This window comes from Spermophilus citellus, assembly GCF_964194105.1.
Source record: "Spermophilus citellus genome assembly, chromosome: 4".
NCBI classification, from domain to species: Eukaryota; Metazoa; Chordata; class Mammalia; order Rodentia; family Sciuridae; genus Spermophilus; species Spermophilus citellus.
Window position 1 is genome coordinate 54,056,540 of NC_138185.1, and position 17,894 is coordinate 54,074,433.

General features: G+C 40.0%; 1 protein-coding gene across 1 annotated transcript in view; it reads left to right on the top strand.

Annotated features, from left to right (window-relative positions):
- CHSY1 (chondroitin sulfate synthase 1) overlaps positions 1–15,420 on the top strand; it is a 68,640-nt gene extending 53,220 nt beyond the window's left edge. Inside the window, exon 3 of the mRNA XM_081291343.1 lies at positions 12,391–15,420. Coding sequence (XP_081147469.1) covers positions 12,391–13,980 — 1,590 coding nt within the window. The 3' untranslated portion in view covers positions 13,981–15,420. The remainder of the gene's footprint in view (positions 1–12,390) is intronic.
- Positions 15,421–17,894: the final 2,474 nt, after the last annotated feature.

Below are 17,894 nucleotides of genomic sequence, written 5' to 3' on the forward strand. Positions count from 1 at the left end.
CACCAATTCATGTCTTCATACATGTACTTTCTTTTCCCAGTATTTTTATAATGAATGTATGTATTAGCCTTCTGCTACTGTAACAAAATACCTGAAATAATCAACAGATGTTGGAGACCTTAACTCTTGAGCCCCACCTTATACCTCCAGTGGGTTGTCCTAACTTAACTCACTAGGCTTTAGTGATCCAAATTCTTTTGAATCTTTAGGTGTTTTGTTTATTTTTTGATAAATACTGTAAGTTAAAATACCATAGTGTGTCTTTATGTAGAATTGGAGTTTACAACAGATCAAGTATAAATAAAAACAAAAATTATAGATGGAAATGAACTTGTAGGCTATATTTGACTCACACAGTTATTTTGGCTTTGTGTCCCCCACCCCTTTCCACCCTTCTTTGTCTCTCTCTCCAAATTTGAACTGAGTACTAATACTTATAAGAGACTTTCCACACACAGCTGGACTTCTAACTTCCCTTAGGTCTGACAGCACCAGCCCTCTATTACTATATCCTCACTCCCCCACTCATCCCTTCTGGCTTACACCTGACTTGCTTGGGTAAATTTGGTTTTAGTTTACTTTTGTTTTGACTTGTTTTTGGTGATCTCCTAGACTAGAGCTTAAATCAAGATGTTCTGGGTCAAGTGTGACATTGGTACCTTTTCCCATATTGACTAGAGTTAGGACAGTGCTGGAAGAGGATAAGTGGAGGCTAGTGGGACTGGATCCTAGGGCTAGAGGGGAATGGGTTTTAAAAATACGGCTTTAGAAAGAAGGCCCTTCCTAGCCGGTCCAGGGCCAGAAAATGATTCTGCTCCCTGCCTGCTCTGTTGAGTTCATGCTTATGTGTTCTCTGTACACGGCCTTTTGAATTCTCACTGCCTTTCACATGAGGGTTTAGTGAATATTTGGCACTTTATCTGTATAGGAGTTCTGCATATATTCATTCTACATAACACTGCCATATCTGCTACTTTATCTATTTGGTTTGGGGTGTGTGTGCAGAATTAAAAAAACAAAAACAAAAACAGTATTGTCCAGAGAGCTCAACTAACCATCTGCCCTAAAGTCAGGCACGTATAAAGAACAAAATAGAAATTTGTTTGCGGTACTGAGGATTAAACCTAGGGCCTTGTATGTGCTAGTGCTCTACCAGTGACCTATACCCCCAGCCCTTTTTATTTTATTTTGGAGAAGTTCTCGATAAGTTGCCCAGGCTGGCCTCAAACTTGTGATCCTCCTGCTTCAGCCTCCTAACTAGCTGGGGTCATAGGTATGGGCCTGAGATGGGAATTTAGGTGCAGTTTTCCAGCTACTCAAAATGGTTGTGTCCTACCTTGCCCATACTGATTTATTCAAACCAGGGAATGTCCACTTGCAAAATCCTATTTCAGTTTGGTCACTTTGCTAATATTGTCTTATGCAGAAGCCTTAAATTACTACCAGCAGCTTTTATTTAACTTTGCCAAGATCAGTTCTCAGTTGCTTTGAAGTGGGCCGTGCTTTTCTTGAAAGTGTTTAGATTTCAGAATTGGACACTGACCATTCAAGACTCATTTATATAGTTCTCATTTTTTAGCATAGAGCCTGAGTTTAATTCCCATTATAAATTTAGTTTTTATGAATGGAGTTTTTTAAATACAAAATACTGACTCCTTGAACTTAACTGGATGAAAATTGGCAAATCCTATGCAAAACCTAATTAGGAGAGACCTCATAGGAATGTGTGGGGTAACCATATGTCACTAGAGCTAGGGACAGCACAGTTTCTGTTGGTGGTCAGCCTAATTATTAGCAGACCCCCACTTTCATCTTAGAAGTTTTTACTTTGGACAATAAATTTTCTAGAAGCCCCACCTGTAGGTAATATGAGAATGTTAATTTAAATATTTAAACTTTTGTGACTCTGGCTATTAAAACTACCTGATCTGTTGACATATAGGCAACTTATATTTTCTTTGAACCAGCTTTCAGAACAAAAGGATGAGAAAACAAATTCCTTGGAATGAATTGAAACACTGCATATGCACATTTGAATTAGGAGTTGTCGATCTGGGGATCTGGGGCTGCCATAGTCTGTTGATGTGAAGGAACTGTCTATCTAATGAAAGACTGTAATGTAAACTGTAATGGGGAAGGACAAGACCTAATGAGAATGTTGGCATTCATTGCAGAAGACAGAAAGCACATTTGCTATTGAAGACCTAGAAAGTATTTGTTAAGGAAGATTAGATGTGGGTGGTTCAAGGCTATTCCCAGCTGGTCTACAAGTTCCTGGGAATAGCATGACCTTGGGAATAGCATGACCTCTCAGATTTACCATAGAATGACTCAGCGTCCTATAGTATTTCACTAAGGGATATGGCTTTCCCAGAGTCAAAAGATTATGGAGGTATTTCTTAGAACAAAGGATAAGGACTGTTTGGACACTGGAAATTAAACAATCTTTCCTACTATCCTATCTTAGAAAGTTTTTTCAAGTAGTTTTTTTAAGTATTTTTTTAGTTGTGTATGGACTCAATGCCTTTATTTGTTTTTATGTGGTGCTAGGATCAAACCCAGTGCCTCACACTTATGAGGCAAGTGTTCTACCACTGAGGTACAATTCCAGCCCCTAGTTTTGTTATTTTTTAATGCAAGGAATACCTATTTGCATCAACTTGTGTTTTCTTCTGTTAACTGTTTTACAATCTTGTAAACAATATGCCAAATTATAGATGATCCAATTACCTGGCGATAATAAACTTTCTAAAATTCTAAAGTTAGTATTATTCAAAATATCCTTTATAACTAGCTATTACATATTTGTTGTTCCTGGAGTTATAAAATTAACTGTTGAGAGTCTCATATCCTTAACCTTTTATTTTGTGGGCTAGAAACATCCCAGGGATATGTTGTTACCTTTTAATGCTCCCCATGTAGTTTTACTCCATGATGTGAGCTTTTAATGCTGCAGCTTCAGCCAAGTCAGGAGTAGTGGGCAGAAGGTGTGACTTCAGAGTACACATACATCTTGGTAGTAGCATAAAATTAGTAAATATCTTCATACAGCCTTATTTCTTTTTAACATTTCTTCTTGAAATTGTTTTATTCTAAACTTTCTTCTAGAGAAACAATAGTTTATTTCTATTACCAGAAAATTGCTAAAATTTTGATATAGTCATACAATTATACTTCTTGAGAGTTGAAGGTTTCATCCTCTAAATCCAGGAAATTGCCTGGAGTCCAGAAATTAAATCTTCCCTGCATCTTTACTTGCTTAATGAGGTACCTTGGGGTGAGCGTTGAGTTAGCCATAATATAAGAGAAAGAGAGAAAATGGATAGAAGATCTTAACCCATCATTTCTCATTACAGTTTCTATGACCACATAGTTTAATTTCATCTCACCCACATAATGCCTTGTTAAATACAGTCAGGTGTTTTTGTTTTGTTTTGTTTTGTTTTTGGTACCAGGGATTGAACCCAAAGGTGCTTAATCACTGAACCATATCCCCAACCCTTTTTATTTTTTATATTTTATTTTGAAACAGGATCTTACTAAGTTACTTAGGGCCTTGCTGAGTTGCTGAGGCTGGTTTTGAACTTAAGATCCTCCAGCCTCAGCCTCCCAAGCTGCATCGTTTTCAGAAATTACAAGTAATTTCTGAGTTCTTTCTAACTTGGTTTTAATATATCATTGGCATTTTTGTTTTGAATTATATTTTATAATCCTTGTTCTTAATTTTGAAGATGATTTGTAAATGTTTTTCTCAAAGAAAATCTTTCTCTGAAATCTGAAGAGTCTATTTGATTTTTCCCTTGTCCTCTCTCATCTCATCATATTCCACCACCAGAGCCATTCATGATGAGGGTTCGTACAGAATTGAGGGGGTAGTTAAATGCACTAATTGCCTGAAGGTGCTGCTTGAAGCCAGTGTAAGCAGCTAGTGGTGTGGTTGTCAGTGTGGTTTATGGGAGGTGCAGATCCTCATGTGTCACATCATATCTACTCACTGTTCTTAGTCCATTCCCATTAGCTACTTTTAGAAAGCCTGCTCTTTCATTTACATTAAGATTTTTCTTAAGACCAGTACACATGTGTGTTCTGTTCATTCTTTCTTTATCTTTGTTTTGTAGCAGTGGTAGTAGGTATAGGAAATAGATTCTTTGAGACAGTATGAGCCACTAGCCTGTCTGGGTATAGCATTGGCCTTAAGTTTCTCCAGCGTTCCTCCCCGCCCCTGCTTATTTTTGTCTTGCAACAGACTTCTTATTCATTTTTTTTTTCTGTCAAACTTTTGGATTTTAAGCCAGAAGGTCTTTTCAGCAACTTTATTGTAATTTAAAATTCTCATTCTGTTTTAAGGCTTCCATAAACCTGTATAAATGCTTTTCTCCGTATTGATGTGCTTAGCATATATACCATTTCAGGTGAAGCCTACCTAGACTCCAGTCACTGTAAAAGTAATCCCCATAGGCAGCCTCTAAAACATTTTGAAAAATATATTCCTGAAAATGTTTGGGGACATGGTGTTCTTGTAAGTGTGTAAGAGGTAATCAGTCATACAGAGAAGATTGGACACCCACGGTGCGTGCATTCTACAGATGCTTCCCATTGGAGCCTGCCTTCCACAACTTGTGTGTTGATAGCTAAGAGTAAAATGGGCAGTCCAAAAAGAAGAAGGAGAAGAAAAGAAAAAAACAACAATAACATCATTTGTCTAATTTCTTTTTTCTTTAAATGTGCTTCTGATTTTTTATTTCTTAGTCAGAAGAGCCCAGCCTTTTCCCCATTTGTTATTTTCTTTCTTTTTTTTTAATATATTTTTTTCAGTTATAGTTAGGCATAATACCTTTGTTTTATTTATTTATTTTTATATGGTGCTGAGGATCGAACCCAGTGCCCCTCAGGTGCTAGGCAAGCGTTCTACCGCTGAGCCACAACCCCAGCCCCCATTTGTTATTTTTTATGTATGATATATCATGTCAGTCCTCATCAGCCGTTTAACATTGAAATTATTCAACAGTTTCCTAATATTTCTATGCTTAAAGGCTTAACCCTTCATTATTGATCTGTCAAATGTATATTTGAGCATCTTATGAACATGTCAGGCACTGAGCTGTATCTGAAGATGAAGTTGGTAACCATCAAAGTCTTGTAGTCCGTGCTGGTCTGCTGTGAAACACTTTTCATGAGATTTCCTTACAGGGTCATCTTGGATTGTGCACCCCTCATTTCCTTGTTGTCATCTTCCCAGATTTGTGCCCCATAGGGGCATATCCTTCAGCAGCTTCCTGGGAAAACTGGAACGCAAGATAAATCTGAGCCCTTGAATATCTGAAAATCTCTCTCTTGTCTCTTTTTCCCTGATGAATAGTTTGGGAAGAGAATTGTACATTAAGGATGATTTTCATTCCTTTCACTTTTTAAGGCATTGTTTTTTAGTATCCTGCAGTGTTGTCTTATGTCCAGTGCTATTCCAGTTTCTGAGTCTTTGGCAGTTTTTAGATTGTTTTTCCTGCTGAGTACTTAAGAGTTTAACCCAGGCATGAGGGTCCTTAAAATCATGTATCAGTTTTTTATATTGTTGTTTTCTCTTCCATGTACTTTGTTTTTTGTTTTTTGGGTTTTTTTGTCTTTTTTTTTTTTTTTCCCTCTCCTGTTGTCTCTGTTTTGCTTCCCACTCCCCCACCACCAATTTCCTGGGGAATTCTTCAACTTTGTCTTCCAATGCAGCTCCTTTTCTCCCCTATCTTATATTTAACTTCAAAAGTTTTTTTTTTGTTTGTTTTTGTTCTCTGATTTTCTTTTTTGTAGTATTTTTTTTTAACATGGATGCAGTATCTTCTTTTTGAATATACTATAGTTTATATTTTTATAGGAGGTTTTTTTTTTCTGTTCACTGTTTCTACCAAGCTTTCTGTTCTTTGTCTTCTTTATCTTTCCCTTTAGAACCTTGAACTCTTTAACTGTCTGAAGATTCTTGGTGTTGGTATGTTTTTAAGAGTGAAGTATTTAAAAAGCTGACTGGGGACTTTGTAGGTGAAGTTTTTCAAATTGCTGTCTTGGCTACAATTATCCAACATTTTGATTAACTTTTTGTTGGAGGACTACAGTTCTATGGGACTACTTGATTGATCCAGAAAAGACTCTACCAGATTCCTGCTTGACATGGGGAATAGGGTTATGAGTGCCGGAGGGAATGGGGAGATGAGGTCTGGGGTCCTTTCTGCTAAATTCCAGAGACTTTGATTCCCTCCATTGAGTCTTATACCTTATAACAACATAGATGCTCATGTTTGATTTCTGGAGAAACAACTTCAGAATATATGCTTAGCAAGACGGTAACCGCAAAGAAGTGGGAAATACTTGTACGCAGTTGTATTTAGGAATACCTACTGTAAATGTTGAAATGTCCACTTTTCGTTATTTGTCAATCCTGATTTAGTTATAGTAACTGGTAGACAATCACCTATCACGAGGTGCCCAGCACTTGCTGGGTCGGTTCTTGCTCTGGAGGTGTGAGCTGCCTGGGAAATAAAAAGTCTGAAATAATTAGTAAGAAATAAGAGCCAGAGCCAGAAATTAGATATAAAAAGGGGAGCACTGATAGGTCTACCAATCCTGATAGGAGCTGGAACTGAACAACTGAAAAATGGCCCCACTTCTTAATATTTAAGGGAGAGTACATCAAAGGCAGGGATGAGGTTTCAATGAGAGGAGTCTTGTTTCAGTGTGGCAGAGGTCTTGTAGTAAACAGGTTGATTGGCATTTTGGCAAGCCACACCCATCTCCAAGAGGTTGTGTGGCTCCCTCTGGTCACCCCATCTCAGGTGCTGTGCTGAACTTAAGGTGGAGATAGGTAGGATGCCACATGAATCAAGCATTCTCAAACCAGCAGGGTTGCCACTGGGAGTTCCTGGTACTGCAGGGCTTTCCTGCCTGATGACATCAACATCACTTTAGTTCATGCACACGGCTCAGTTCACATATGGGTCATGGATGGCTTCCAGCAGTCACCCATGCATTTTGACAGAAGCCTCATCATCTCAGTGGTAGAATCCTAACTTGGAGCATCTCTGAAGATGTTGCGTATCTCCTGCTTCCTCCCATTGCCCACGTACAGTGGTCACGAGGGAGGGGAAAGGGAATTTGGGGATCTACTTCTAGTTTCCCTGCATTCAATAGAGGGCCTTGCACCTCCCTCTCATAGTCAGGTCTTTCTGGGGTTCACACAAGTGGTTGGCTTTCTTCTCAGAGCAGAGTGAGATTTCATATTCTCTCACTTTCCATGTCCTCAAGTTCTGAGAGCATTTTTATGCGTTCTGTCCCCTCTTGGTCCATTCTCTTGGCCCCTAGGGTTTATTCCTTTTATATTTCTTTGTTCTCTTTTTAGAGGTGTTTGGGAAATGAGAATAGAAAAATCATGTGAGTTCTGCCACTCCTGTTTTAGCCAGAAGTCTTTGATTTACATTCTCAGTGTACCATTTTTACTAATGTGTTGAGAATGAAGACTGAGGCATGACCCAGTGGGGCCTGAGGAAAGAGGGGGTCGAGATGCAAGGGAAGTGGAATTGACAGCACAGGTTGTCTGCTGAGCAGGGGAAGGAATAGCACCTGCCTTTCTCACCCTTTTCATCCATATTTTTTATTGGTGCATTAAAATTATACATATGGTGGGATTCATTGTTACATCTTTGTACATGTACATGATAAAACAATATAATTTGGCTAGTATCATCCCCTAGTGTTTCCCCTTTCCCTGTTCTCCTCCCTTACCCTGGTCCCCCTTCTACTTTACTGATCTTCCTTTGATTTTCATGGGATTCCTTGACCTCCTTTTCTATTCCTTGTTCCTCTCTGGCTTCCACAAATGAGAGAAAAGATATGAACCTTGACCTTCTGAGTTTGGTTTATTTCATTCAAGGTTTTCAAGTTCCTTCCATTTTCCTGAAAATGATATAATTTCATTCTTCTTCATGGCAAAATAAAGCTCTATTGTATATGTATACCACATTTTCTTTATCCATTCACCCATTGATGGACACCTCAGCTGCATAGTTTGGCTGTTGTGAATTGTGCTGCTGTAAGCATGAGTATGCATGTATTACTATCGTGTGATGACTTTAATTCTTTAGGATTAATATTGAAGAGTGGTATAGCTGGGTCACATGGTGCTTCCATTCCTAGTTTTTGAGGAACCTTCGTGCTGATTTCCATGGTAGCTGTACTAAATTTCAGTCCTGCCAACAGTGTAAAAGTGCTTCTTTCTCTCCATGTCCTTTCCAGCATTTATTCTTTGTATTCTTGTTTACTGCTATTTTAACTGGAGTGAAATGAAATCTCAGTGTAGTTTTGATTTGCACTTTCCTAATTGCTAAAGATATTGAAACATTTTTTCAAGTATTTGTTGGCCATTTTTATCTTTTCTTTTGAGAAGTGTCTGTGTCCATTTATTAATTGAGTCATTGGAGGGGTTTTTGAGTTCTTTATATATTCTGGATATTAATTCTCTGTCAGAACAGTTGCTAGCAAAGGCTTTTCTCCCATTCTGTGGAGTCTGTCTTCAGATACTTGGTTCCTTTGCTTTGCAGAAGCTTTTTAGTTTGATGTCACTTCATTTATTAACTTGGCGTTGTTTCCTGAGCTATAGGGGTCCAATTGAGAAAGTCATTGCCTGTGCCGAAGTGTTGACCCTGCTTTTTCTTCTAGGAGTTGCACAGTTCCTGGTCTAATTCCTAGATCTCTGATCCATTTTTTAAAAATATTTTTTTAGTTGTAGTTAGACACAATTCCTTCATTTTATTTATTTTTATGTGGTGCTGAGGATCGAACCCAGCGCCTCGCATGTGCTAGGCAAACGCTCTACTGCTGAGCCACAACCCCAGTCCCCCATTTTAAAAAATATTTATTTTTTAGTTGTAGTTGGACACAATATCTTTAATTAATTTATTTATTTTTATGTGGTACTGAGGATTGAACCCAGGGCCTCACCTGTGCTAGGCGATCACTCTACTGCTGAGCCACAACCCCAGCCCTCTCTGATCCATTCTGAGTTGACTTTTGTTAAGGGTGAGAGGTAAGGGTTTAGTCTCGTTCTTCTACATATGGACCCCAGCTTTCCCAGCACTATTTGTTAAAAAGTCTTTTTTCTCCAATGTATGTTTTTGGCACCTTTGTCAAAATTCACTCTATCTGTGTGGGTTTGTCTCTGGGTCTTCTATTCTGATCTTTGGTTTGTGTGTCTGTTTTTATGCTTGTACCATGCAGTTTTTGTTACTATAGCTCTGTAGTATAATTTGAAGTCAAGTGTTGTGATACATCCAAGCGTTGCTTTTTTTGGGTGGGGGTGGGGAGTGCTTAGAATTGTGTTGGCTATGCTGGGTCTTTTATTCTTCCAAAGAATTTTAGGATTGTTTTTTTATAGTTCTGTGAAGAATGTCATTGGTATTTTGATGAGGATTACATTGAATATGTATTTTTTTTGTAATCTGACCATTTTAGCATATCAGTTCTGCCCATTCATGACATGAGAGATCTTTCCATCTTCTTGTATCTTCTTCAGTTTCTTTTTTCATTGTTGTATAGTTTTCCTAATAGAGGTCTTTCACCTCCTTGGTTAGATTTATTCCTAGGCTTTTTGTTTGTTTGTTTGTTTTTAGGGTATTTTCACCTAGTTTTGGAAAACCATATAGATGGTTGAATATGTTTATGTCCTTGGAAATGAGGGGGCAGTGAGGGCTTTCAAAAAATTCTATAGTTCTTCACATTCATTGTCAAAAATTGGAAATTATAATCAGTTGAAATAGAAATAACATAATTTAAACAAATATATATAAGGTCTTTAGCTTCCCACTTCTACAGTAGTTCCTGTACTAGTCCCCAGTTCTGGAGCATTTAGGCCCATACTACTCTTCCCTGGGGTGGAGCTTTCCTTACATGGCAGTGCCCTTGGGTGGCAGCTTGAGGTACGATGGTTCAGTTACCGGGTTCCTGTGACATAGGACGAATGGTTTCTCAGAGTTGGGGAGCAGCTATTCAGAGGCTTCCCTTTACTTTTAGGGTTTATAGGATTGTGAAATAACTGTGTTTCTTTTAGCACTGCAGAGAAGTTTCCCAAACTTTTGTTGTGAATCCTCAGATTATATTTGGTTTCCACCTTGTAGCCCCACAGTGTGCACTCAGCAGCCAGCCAAACTGGAAAATGAGCGAGCAGTAAAGGTGTTTTCAATAGAGAGTTCATGCAACGTCTTCCGTTGTGACCCACATAAGGAGCAAAGTGGAAAGAAAGATTATGGTGATCATTAAATTTTATAATGGGACATTTATCTTATTATTTTTTTAAACTGGGGATTGAGGTACATCCCCGGCCTTTTTATTTTTATTTTTTTATTTAGACAGTGTTTTACTGAGTTGCTGAGGCTGGCCTCAAAGGCCTCAAACTTGCTATCATCCTGCCTCAGCCTTCTGAGTTGCCAGAATTATAGGAGTGCATCACTGTGCCCAGCTGTTTTAGTGTTGTTTTTATCAGTTACCTTCAATTTGCCCCAACCATCCAGGGTTTGAAGAAGTCGAGCTCCAGATTACTTCAGGGCTTTAAAACAAAGATTTGTTTTTCTGCGCTGCAGTTACAGTACGTAGAAGAAGAGGTACACAAGTGTATAACAAATGTCTGCTGCCACTCTACCATGAGTAGCATTGAGCAAACTGTTGGCTGTATGGGGGTGGCTCCTGAATTGTGTCTCAGTTCCTCTTAACACACAAAAGTCACAATTGGTGTTTGTCCTGTTAGGATAAGTAAGATCTGTTTCCCCTTTCAAATCTTGTATTTCTTTTTTAAAAGAACAAAAATTGGATTGCCTTTTCTAATTAATTATAAAATTCAACACTGACTTTAGTGGATAATTCCATGAATATGCTCACGTGTGGATCATGATGCAGAAACAGTCAGAAACAATGGTACACTTTGGAGGGCACTGCAACCCCAGTCTGATCCCTGCACCAGACTTCATGAGTGTTTGGGAGGGGAAGAGTCAGCATTTATCAGACACAGTTTGTGTAGGTGCTTGGAGCCCACCACACAACTGGTAGACCCTTGAGCTCCCTTTTTTCTTTTAAGCCATTCTTTGGAAGTATTCCCCTTCTTACTCCTATTGTTTGTATTTATTGGTAAATTATAGTATTCTGTATTAAAAGAAAATGGAATGTAGTAGCTAATTTGTATTTTTCTGTTATTATGATCATAGCAGGGAAAAAAAGAATAAAAAATATGACTGCCCAAACGCAGATCAACTGGTCAGCCTAAATCCATATTATATATATCCAGAGTTAGTTTATAACATGAATAAAAAACTGAATCACAGAGGGAAAAAAAGCAGGCTTAACTTACCTGATACCAACTTCTAATGGTGTTTTTCTCCTTTTTTGAGGGGAAGTGGTGGAATTTTCTTCCCTCCAGAAGACTCTGAAAAAATTCATCATCTACTTAACTGAATGTCCTGAAGAATTAAGTTCTAATTTGAACACAGGCCCCTTGTTGGCTGCTGGCCCTTAAGCTTATGTTCCCCCCAAAATTTGTATCTTTGGATAGAAGAAGAGTTTGGCCCCATGCATACTGCACCCTTCCCAATGGGTCAGCATTTCCTGAGCTCCTGGGCCTGTGAGTGCTGGAGACCATGCTGAGCAAGCAGGCAGACATGGAGAGTGTTTTCAAATCACACCTACTTTCAGAGACCATGCAGAACCTTCTTTCACTCTGAAAACACATCCCCCCGCCCCCCCAGCAAGGTTTTGTGAGCCTCTCTTGGCTCTCCTGTTCCTTTTAGGAATCAATTAGGTTTATTCCTGCACATGGGTGGCTGGCTGCACTGTGCCTACTCTACTGGTCTTCAGTGAGTATGACTTGTTCTTTGGGGCGTGTCTTGTGCTTAGTGGGACCAAAAGTGGTATTCTTTCCAGACACATTTACTTAGTAACTGCAATCTCAAGTTTACACTTTTTACTTTTTTTAAATATCTTATTTACTTTTATGTGGTGCTAAGGATTGAACCCAGTGCCCAGACATATGAGGCAGGTGCTCTACCACTGAGTTACAGCCCAAGCCCCTCAAGTTTACACTTTTTCTTTATGGGAAAAACCTTTTCATAATTCTGCCTGCAAAATTATATTGGCCAACTCTAGTTGTTAAGTCTTATTTCTTTAAGCAGTTTATGTCTGTTAACTCTTCTAGTCTCATTCGGCTGTTGTTAATTGGGCTTTATCTAGGTCCATCTGTGTGCTCTTGCCTATCTAGAAGGATTTCTAATATTTAGATTTTTGTCTTTATAGTTACCAAGTATGTAAGAAATTACAAGCATAGAGGGACACTTGGTCATGCAAGACTAAAATTGTAATTATTTTTCTTAACAGATGCAGCAACTTTTTTATGAGAATTATGAACAGAACAAGAAGGGGTACATCAGAGATCTCCATAATAGTAAGATTCACCGAGCCATCACGTTACACCCGAACAAAAACCCACCCTACCAGTACAGACTACACAGTTACATGCTCAGTCGCAAAATTGCTGAGCTGCGTCATCGCACAATACAGCTCCACCGAGAAATTGTCCTGATGAGCAAATACAGTAACACAGAGATTCATAAGGAGGACCTCCAGTTGGGAATACCCCCTTCCTTCATGCGGTTTCAGGCCCGCCAACGAGAAGAGATTCTGGAATGGGAGTTTCTGACTGGGAAGTATTTGTATTCAGCTGCCGATGGTCAGCCCCCCCGGAGAGGAATGGACTCAGCCCAGAGGGAAGCCTTGGATGACATCGTCATGCAGGTGATGGAAATGATCAATGCCAATGCCAAAACCCGGGGGCGCATCATCGATTTCAAGGAGATCCAGTATGGTTACCGCCGTGTGAACCCCATGTACGGGGCAGAATACATTTTGGACCTGCTGCTTCTGTACAAGAAGCACAAAGGTAAGAAGATGACAGTTCCCGTGAGGAGGCACGCATACCTGCAGCAGACTTTCAGCAAGATCCAGTTTGTGGAGCATGAGGAACTAGATGCACAGGAGCTGGCCAATAGAATCAATCAGGACTCTGGATCCCTATCCTTCCTCTCCAATTCCCTGAAGAAGCTTGTTCCCTTCCAGCTCCCTGGGTCCAAGAATGAACACAAAGAGCCCAAAGATAAAAAGATAAATATACTGATCCCTTTGTCTGGACGATTTGACATGTTTGTAAGATTTATGGGAAACTTTGAGAAGACATGTCTCATCCCAAATCAGAACGTCAAACTTGTTGTCCTGCTTTTCAACTCTGATTCCAACCCTGATAAGGCCAAACAAGTTGAACTGATGAGAGATTATCGCATTAAGTACCCTAAAGCTGACATGCAGATTTTGCCTGTGTCTGGAGAGTTTTCAAGAGCTCTGGCCCTCGAAGTGGGATCTTCACAGTTTAATAATGAATCTTTGCTCTTTTTCTGTGATGTTGACCTTGTGTTTACTGCCGAATTCCTGCAACGGTGTCGCACAAATACAGTTTTGGGCCAACAAATATATTTCCCAATCATCTTTAGCCAGTATGATCCAAAGATTGTTTATAGTGGGAAAGTTCCCAGTGACAACCATTTTGCCTTTACTCAAAAAACTGGCTTCTGGAGAAACTATGGGTTTGGCATTACTTGTATTTATAAGGGAGATCTTGTCCGAGTGGGTGGCTTTGATGTTTCCATCCAAGGCTGGGGGCTGGAGGATGTGGACCTCTTCAACAAGGTTGTCCAGGCAGGTTTGAAGACGTTCAGAAGCCAGGAGGTAGGAGTGGTACACATCCACCATCCTGTCTTCTGTGACCCTAATCTGGATCCCAAACAATACAAAATGTGCTTGGGATCCAAGGCATCAACATATGGGTCCACGCAGCAGTTAGCTGAAATGTGGCTGGAGAAAAACGATCCAAGTTACAGTAAAAGCAATAATAATGGCTCTGCACGGACAGCCTGATGTCCAGCTCTGCTGGAAGGGACATTTTTAATTACCTAATTTATTTTTCAAAAATTTTTGTATGATCAGTTTTTGAAGTCCATACAAGGATATATTTTCCACGTGGTTTTCTTACATAGGACTCCTTTAAGATTGAGCTTTTTGAACAAAAATGTGATCAATGTTTGCCTTTGAATACATCTTCTTGCTGAACATTATGTAGCAGACTTGCTTAATTCTGACTTGAAATATCCCTGATGAACAAAACCTTTTATGTTTTTTTATATTTCCTTTCCTGGCCCCTTCTCTGCAGTCCTATGGCAGAAAACATGAACATTCCTATGAAGTATTATTATAACAAACAAACAAAAAAAACACTGTAACTCTGGTAAATGTTCTATTGTGACTGTTAACCTTGCACAGATTCTACCTTTTATCTTTTTTTTTTTACACAAGTTTTTTTTTAAAGCCATCTCAAGTTTCAGTTGTAAAATAAGTAAATGTGATAATATCTGTATCATCAGCATCAGCATCTTCAGCAAAGCTTTCCAAAGTTGATTATTTCCCCCACACTGTACTCTACCCATCAAGGTCAAGTAGCTTTGACAAGCAACAGGAGTGAGGACAGCACAGCCAGAGCTGGGGTGGTTCCCGGGATACCGTGGCCTGAGCAGGCCTGGCACCACATTGTGAGAAGTGTTTGGCATTTTCTCTCTTGCTGACCCTTCTCTTTAGAGGGTGAAGTATTAATATTTAGAATGATGAAGAAGAATTACTATAATAATTCTAATGTATGCAAACTAAACAAACAAAAACACCCTAATGAAAACATGGGGGGAGGTGTATTTGGTTTCATTCACTTCGTCCTGTCTGTTGTGGAGATGGTTACTTCATTCTTTAATTACTGTTTGTTTTATCCTTGACATCTGAATACCTTTAATTTATTTAATATCCATTGTTTAGAGTTCTGCCATTTCTTGAGTACCTGTTAGTATTAGTATTTATGTGTACCAGGAGTGTGGTTAGTATGTTTTATTTGCAGTAAACCGATCTCCAAAGATTTCCTTTTGAAGAGATTTTACCCCTTTCTTAATTTTCACATTCCTGTTTTACTAAATATTAAGTGTTCTTGGACAATTTTGGTGCTCATGTGTTTTGGGGACAAAAGTGAAATGACTTTGTCATTACACCAGAATGTTTGTTTTTAACTCACAGATCAAATGTGCCTTAATTTTTTTTCATTTAGATTTCAAACAGTTGATAGGCTTGCCATTTTAATACACATCATTGGAGATCTGCTTATTTGTAAATAGCCTATTGCTCATTTGGAAAAATAAACCAGTGAACAATATTTTTCTATTGTACTTTTGAAAACCATTTTGTTTCATTATTCCTGTTTTAGCTGAAGAATTGTATTACATTTGGAGAGTAAAAAAACTTAAACACAGATTCATAAAGTTTTTTGAGTTATTTGAGGGAAGTATTTCTATGGGCTGCAGTTGGGGAGTGAAATGAAACTCATTTTTAAGTGTCTCTTCCTCTGTTTTTCCTAGAATGGACTCTTCTCCTTTGTTCCTCATCTGCTTGCTAACTTGGTGTTCTCAAAACAGACTAGGCCCTTGTCAGGCTCCACAATACAAGCGCACCTTCCAAGCTCCGTTGAATCTGCATTTTAACTTAGTGCCCCACATGTTTGATTAGTGTTTAACTAGCACTGTGCATATATGTTCTTGGGGTTTTTAGGACCATTCTAGCTAGAAAATAACTTGTATAGAGTTGCTGTCTGGTTCAACATTTTTTAAAACTGATCTCTGATGCCAAAGTAGCAAGCTTTTGTGGATGAGAATTACACTCCCAGGAGAGGTATTTACAGTGTAATGACAGTTAAATCCTAGCATAATGACATCGTGCTCACAGAAAGAATTGCTGTAATTCTGCCTAATTGCCATTTACTCTGTGGGAGTGTTTAGTTTTTTTTCCTTGGGAAGAAAAGCAGAGATACTTTTATTCGCCAGTAAGGAAGAGCATGATCCACATTTTGATGTCGAAGTCATGTAAATCCCTCCTGTTTATCCTCACAGAGAATTGTAGGGATTTGGATTTGGGTTGGGGACATGAGCAACAAACATATGAAGCTGAATGTCCATCTGTCCAGCATCTTGGTGACACCTGGCTAAACTTGTCATTTCCTTTCCTGCTCCCTCTCTTGTGACTGCCCGTCCTCCTCACATCCATGGAAGTGCTGCCTCCCTTCAGGGCTGTCTCCAGGAATACTTTCAGGTCCCAGCTCCCCACCCCCATGCTTGGATGCTGCCTGCTGGCCTCCAGGTTCCACTCTCCTGCTGCTCCTCAGTCACTTCAGGGCTCTCCTTCTGCCAGTGGGTGGAGTCTATAATCTCACTGCCACTCAGGCCCTCTTCAGCGTGGCTTCCACCCCCAGGTCCATCAGTCTCCATCCTACAGGGCACTTCCTCCAGCCATCCCAGCTCCGGATTTGGGGGCATTCATCTCTGCTGCTTCAGCATGTGTTTTCTCTCCATGCTTTTCCTCTGCAGCCAGAGCACCCCATTGTTCACTCTGATGGCATCCAAGACCCTTCCTGTGTGGCTGTGATCAGGGGACTTACTCTTATGCTTTTGTGAAAATGTCTCCCTTTCTAGACCTCCTGGAGGGCGGGCATGGGTCTCTTTCCTGGTGCTCCCCAGTGTGTAGGGAAAAATGGTGCTACTCTCCACCTGTGTGCCCTTCCTTACCTGGATCCCTTCCCAACAGAATGTCCTGTGGCTTTCCCACAAGTCTTGGCCACTATTGGAAGGCTGAGATCTGTAGCTTCCACTCTGTTAAATAGTCCCTTCTCCCCTTGAACTTGGGAAGCTGTTTATACCACTTTCTTCCTACTTTGTGTTAGCATGCATTACTGTCTTCTTAATATTTCTCTGCCTTAAAAAAAACTCAAATGTCCCCAAACCCAAGTATACCTTCCAACCCTTATTATAATAGGGGAATAGGGTTAAAAAGTGGGGAGGAGATCACCATGCATGAAGGCATGAAAATGGAAGCCGCCCTTTCTGTCCAGCCTTAGGTCCTCCCTACAAAGAACTGCAGGGTGTGTGTCCTGGCTGTAGAGGTGCACGTGTGTGTGTGTGTGTGTGTGTGTGTGAGTGAATTATGCATAGATTAGAATAGGCGGCATTTTATAAATTTATGTATACAAACCAGAGAAAACTGTGTACTGGCTTAGGTACATGAATCTTGGCAAGAGCCTCTTAAGGAACTATAGGGCAGAAGCAACCATGGCTTCCCAGGGGCTCTGTGACAGTGTATGGGCAGGTCAGTGGACTTTGGGACACTATGGTTACACGTCATGAGCCCTGCCTGGAGTGAGCCAGAACAGCCTCATCGTAAGGTCAGGTCACTTGGTTGGCACAGGTATTCTGGGCCAGGATAATACTGGAGCATGGACGTTGGCACCCTAAGACCCTCATGTTTAGAGAAGAAGGCCAGGTGTCACACAACACAAGCTGTGAGACATCCCTTTGGGCTGCAGAAGCAGGCAGGCCACTGGGAGTGAGGAGAGAGCATCCCCTTCACTCAGTCCTGAGAGCAAGAAGGGAGTGGAAACCCCTTTTATGGGCTTGCTATTCAAGTTCAGGAGCCCTGGCCTCCTTCCTGCCCAGCTTTTTGACCACATCCTATTACGAAATCTTCAAAGCCTGGCCTTGATACAGCTCAGGAGTGGATGTGTGATTTCTTCTTCTCAGACCAAAAGATGCAGGAGGACCTGGCTAATGCACAACTTTCACATACCCAACATTTGTCATGCTGTTTGACCCAAGCCAAACAACAGTGAGGTTTTGCTGTCTCCTTGTGCCTTTGAGTATCACCTGGAAATCTAGGTGTTCTGTGCAGCCACTTCCATTTGTCACTGCATTCAT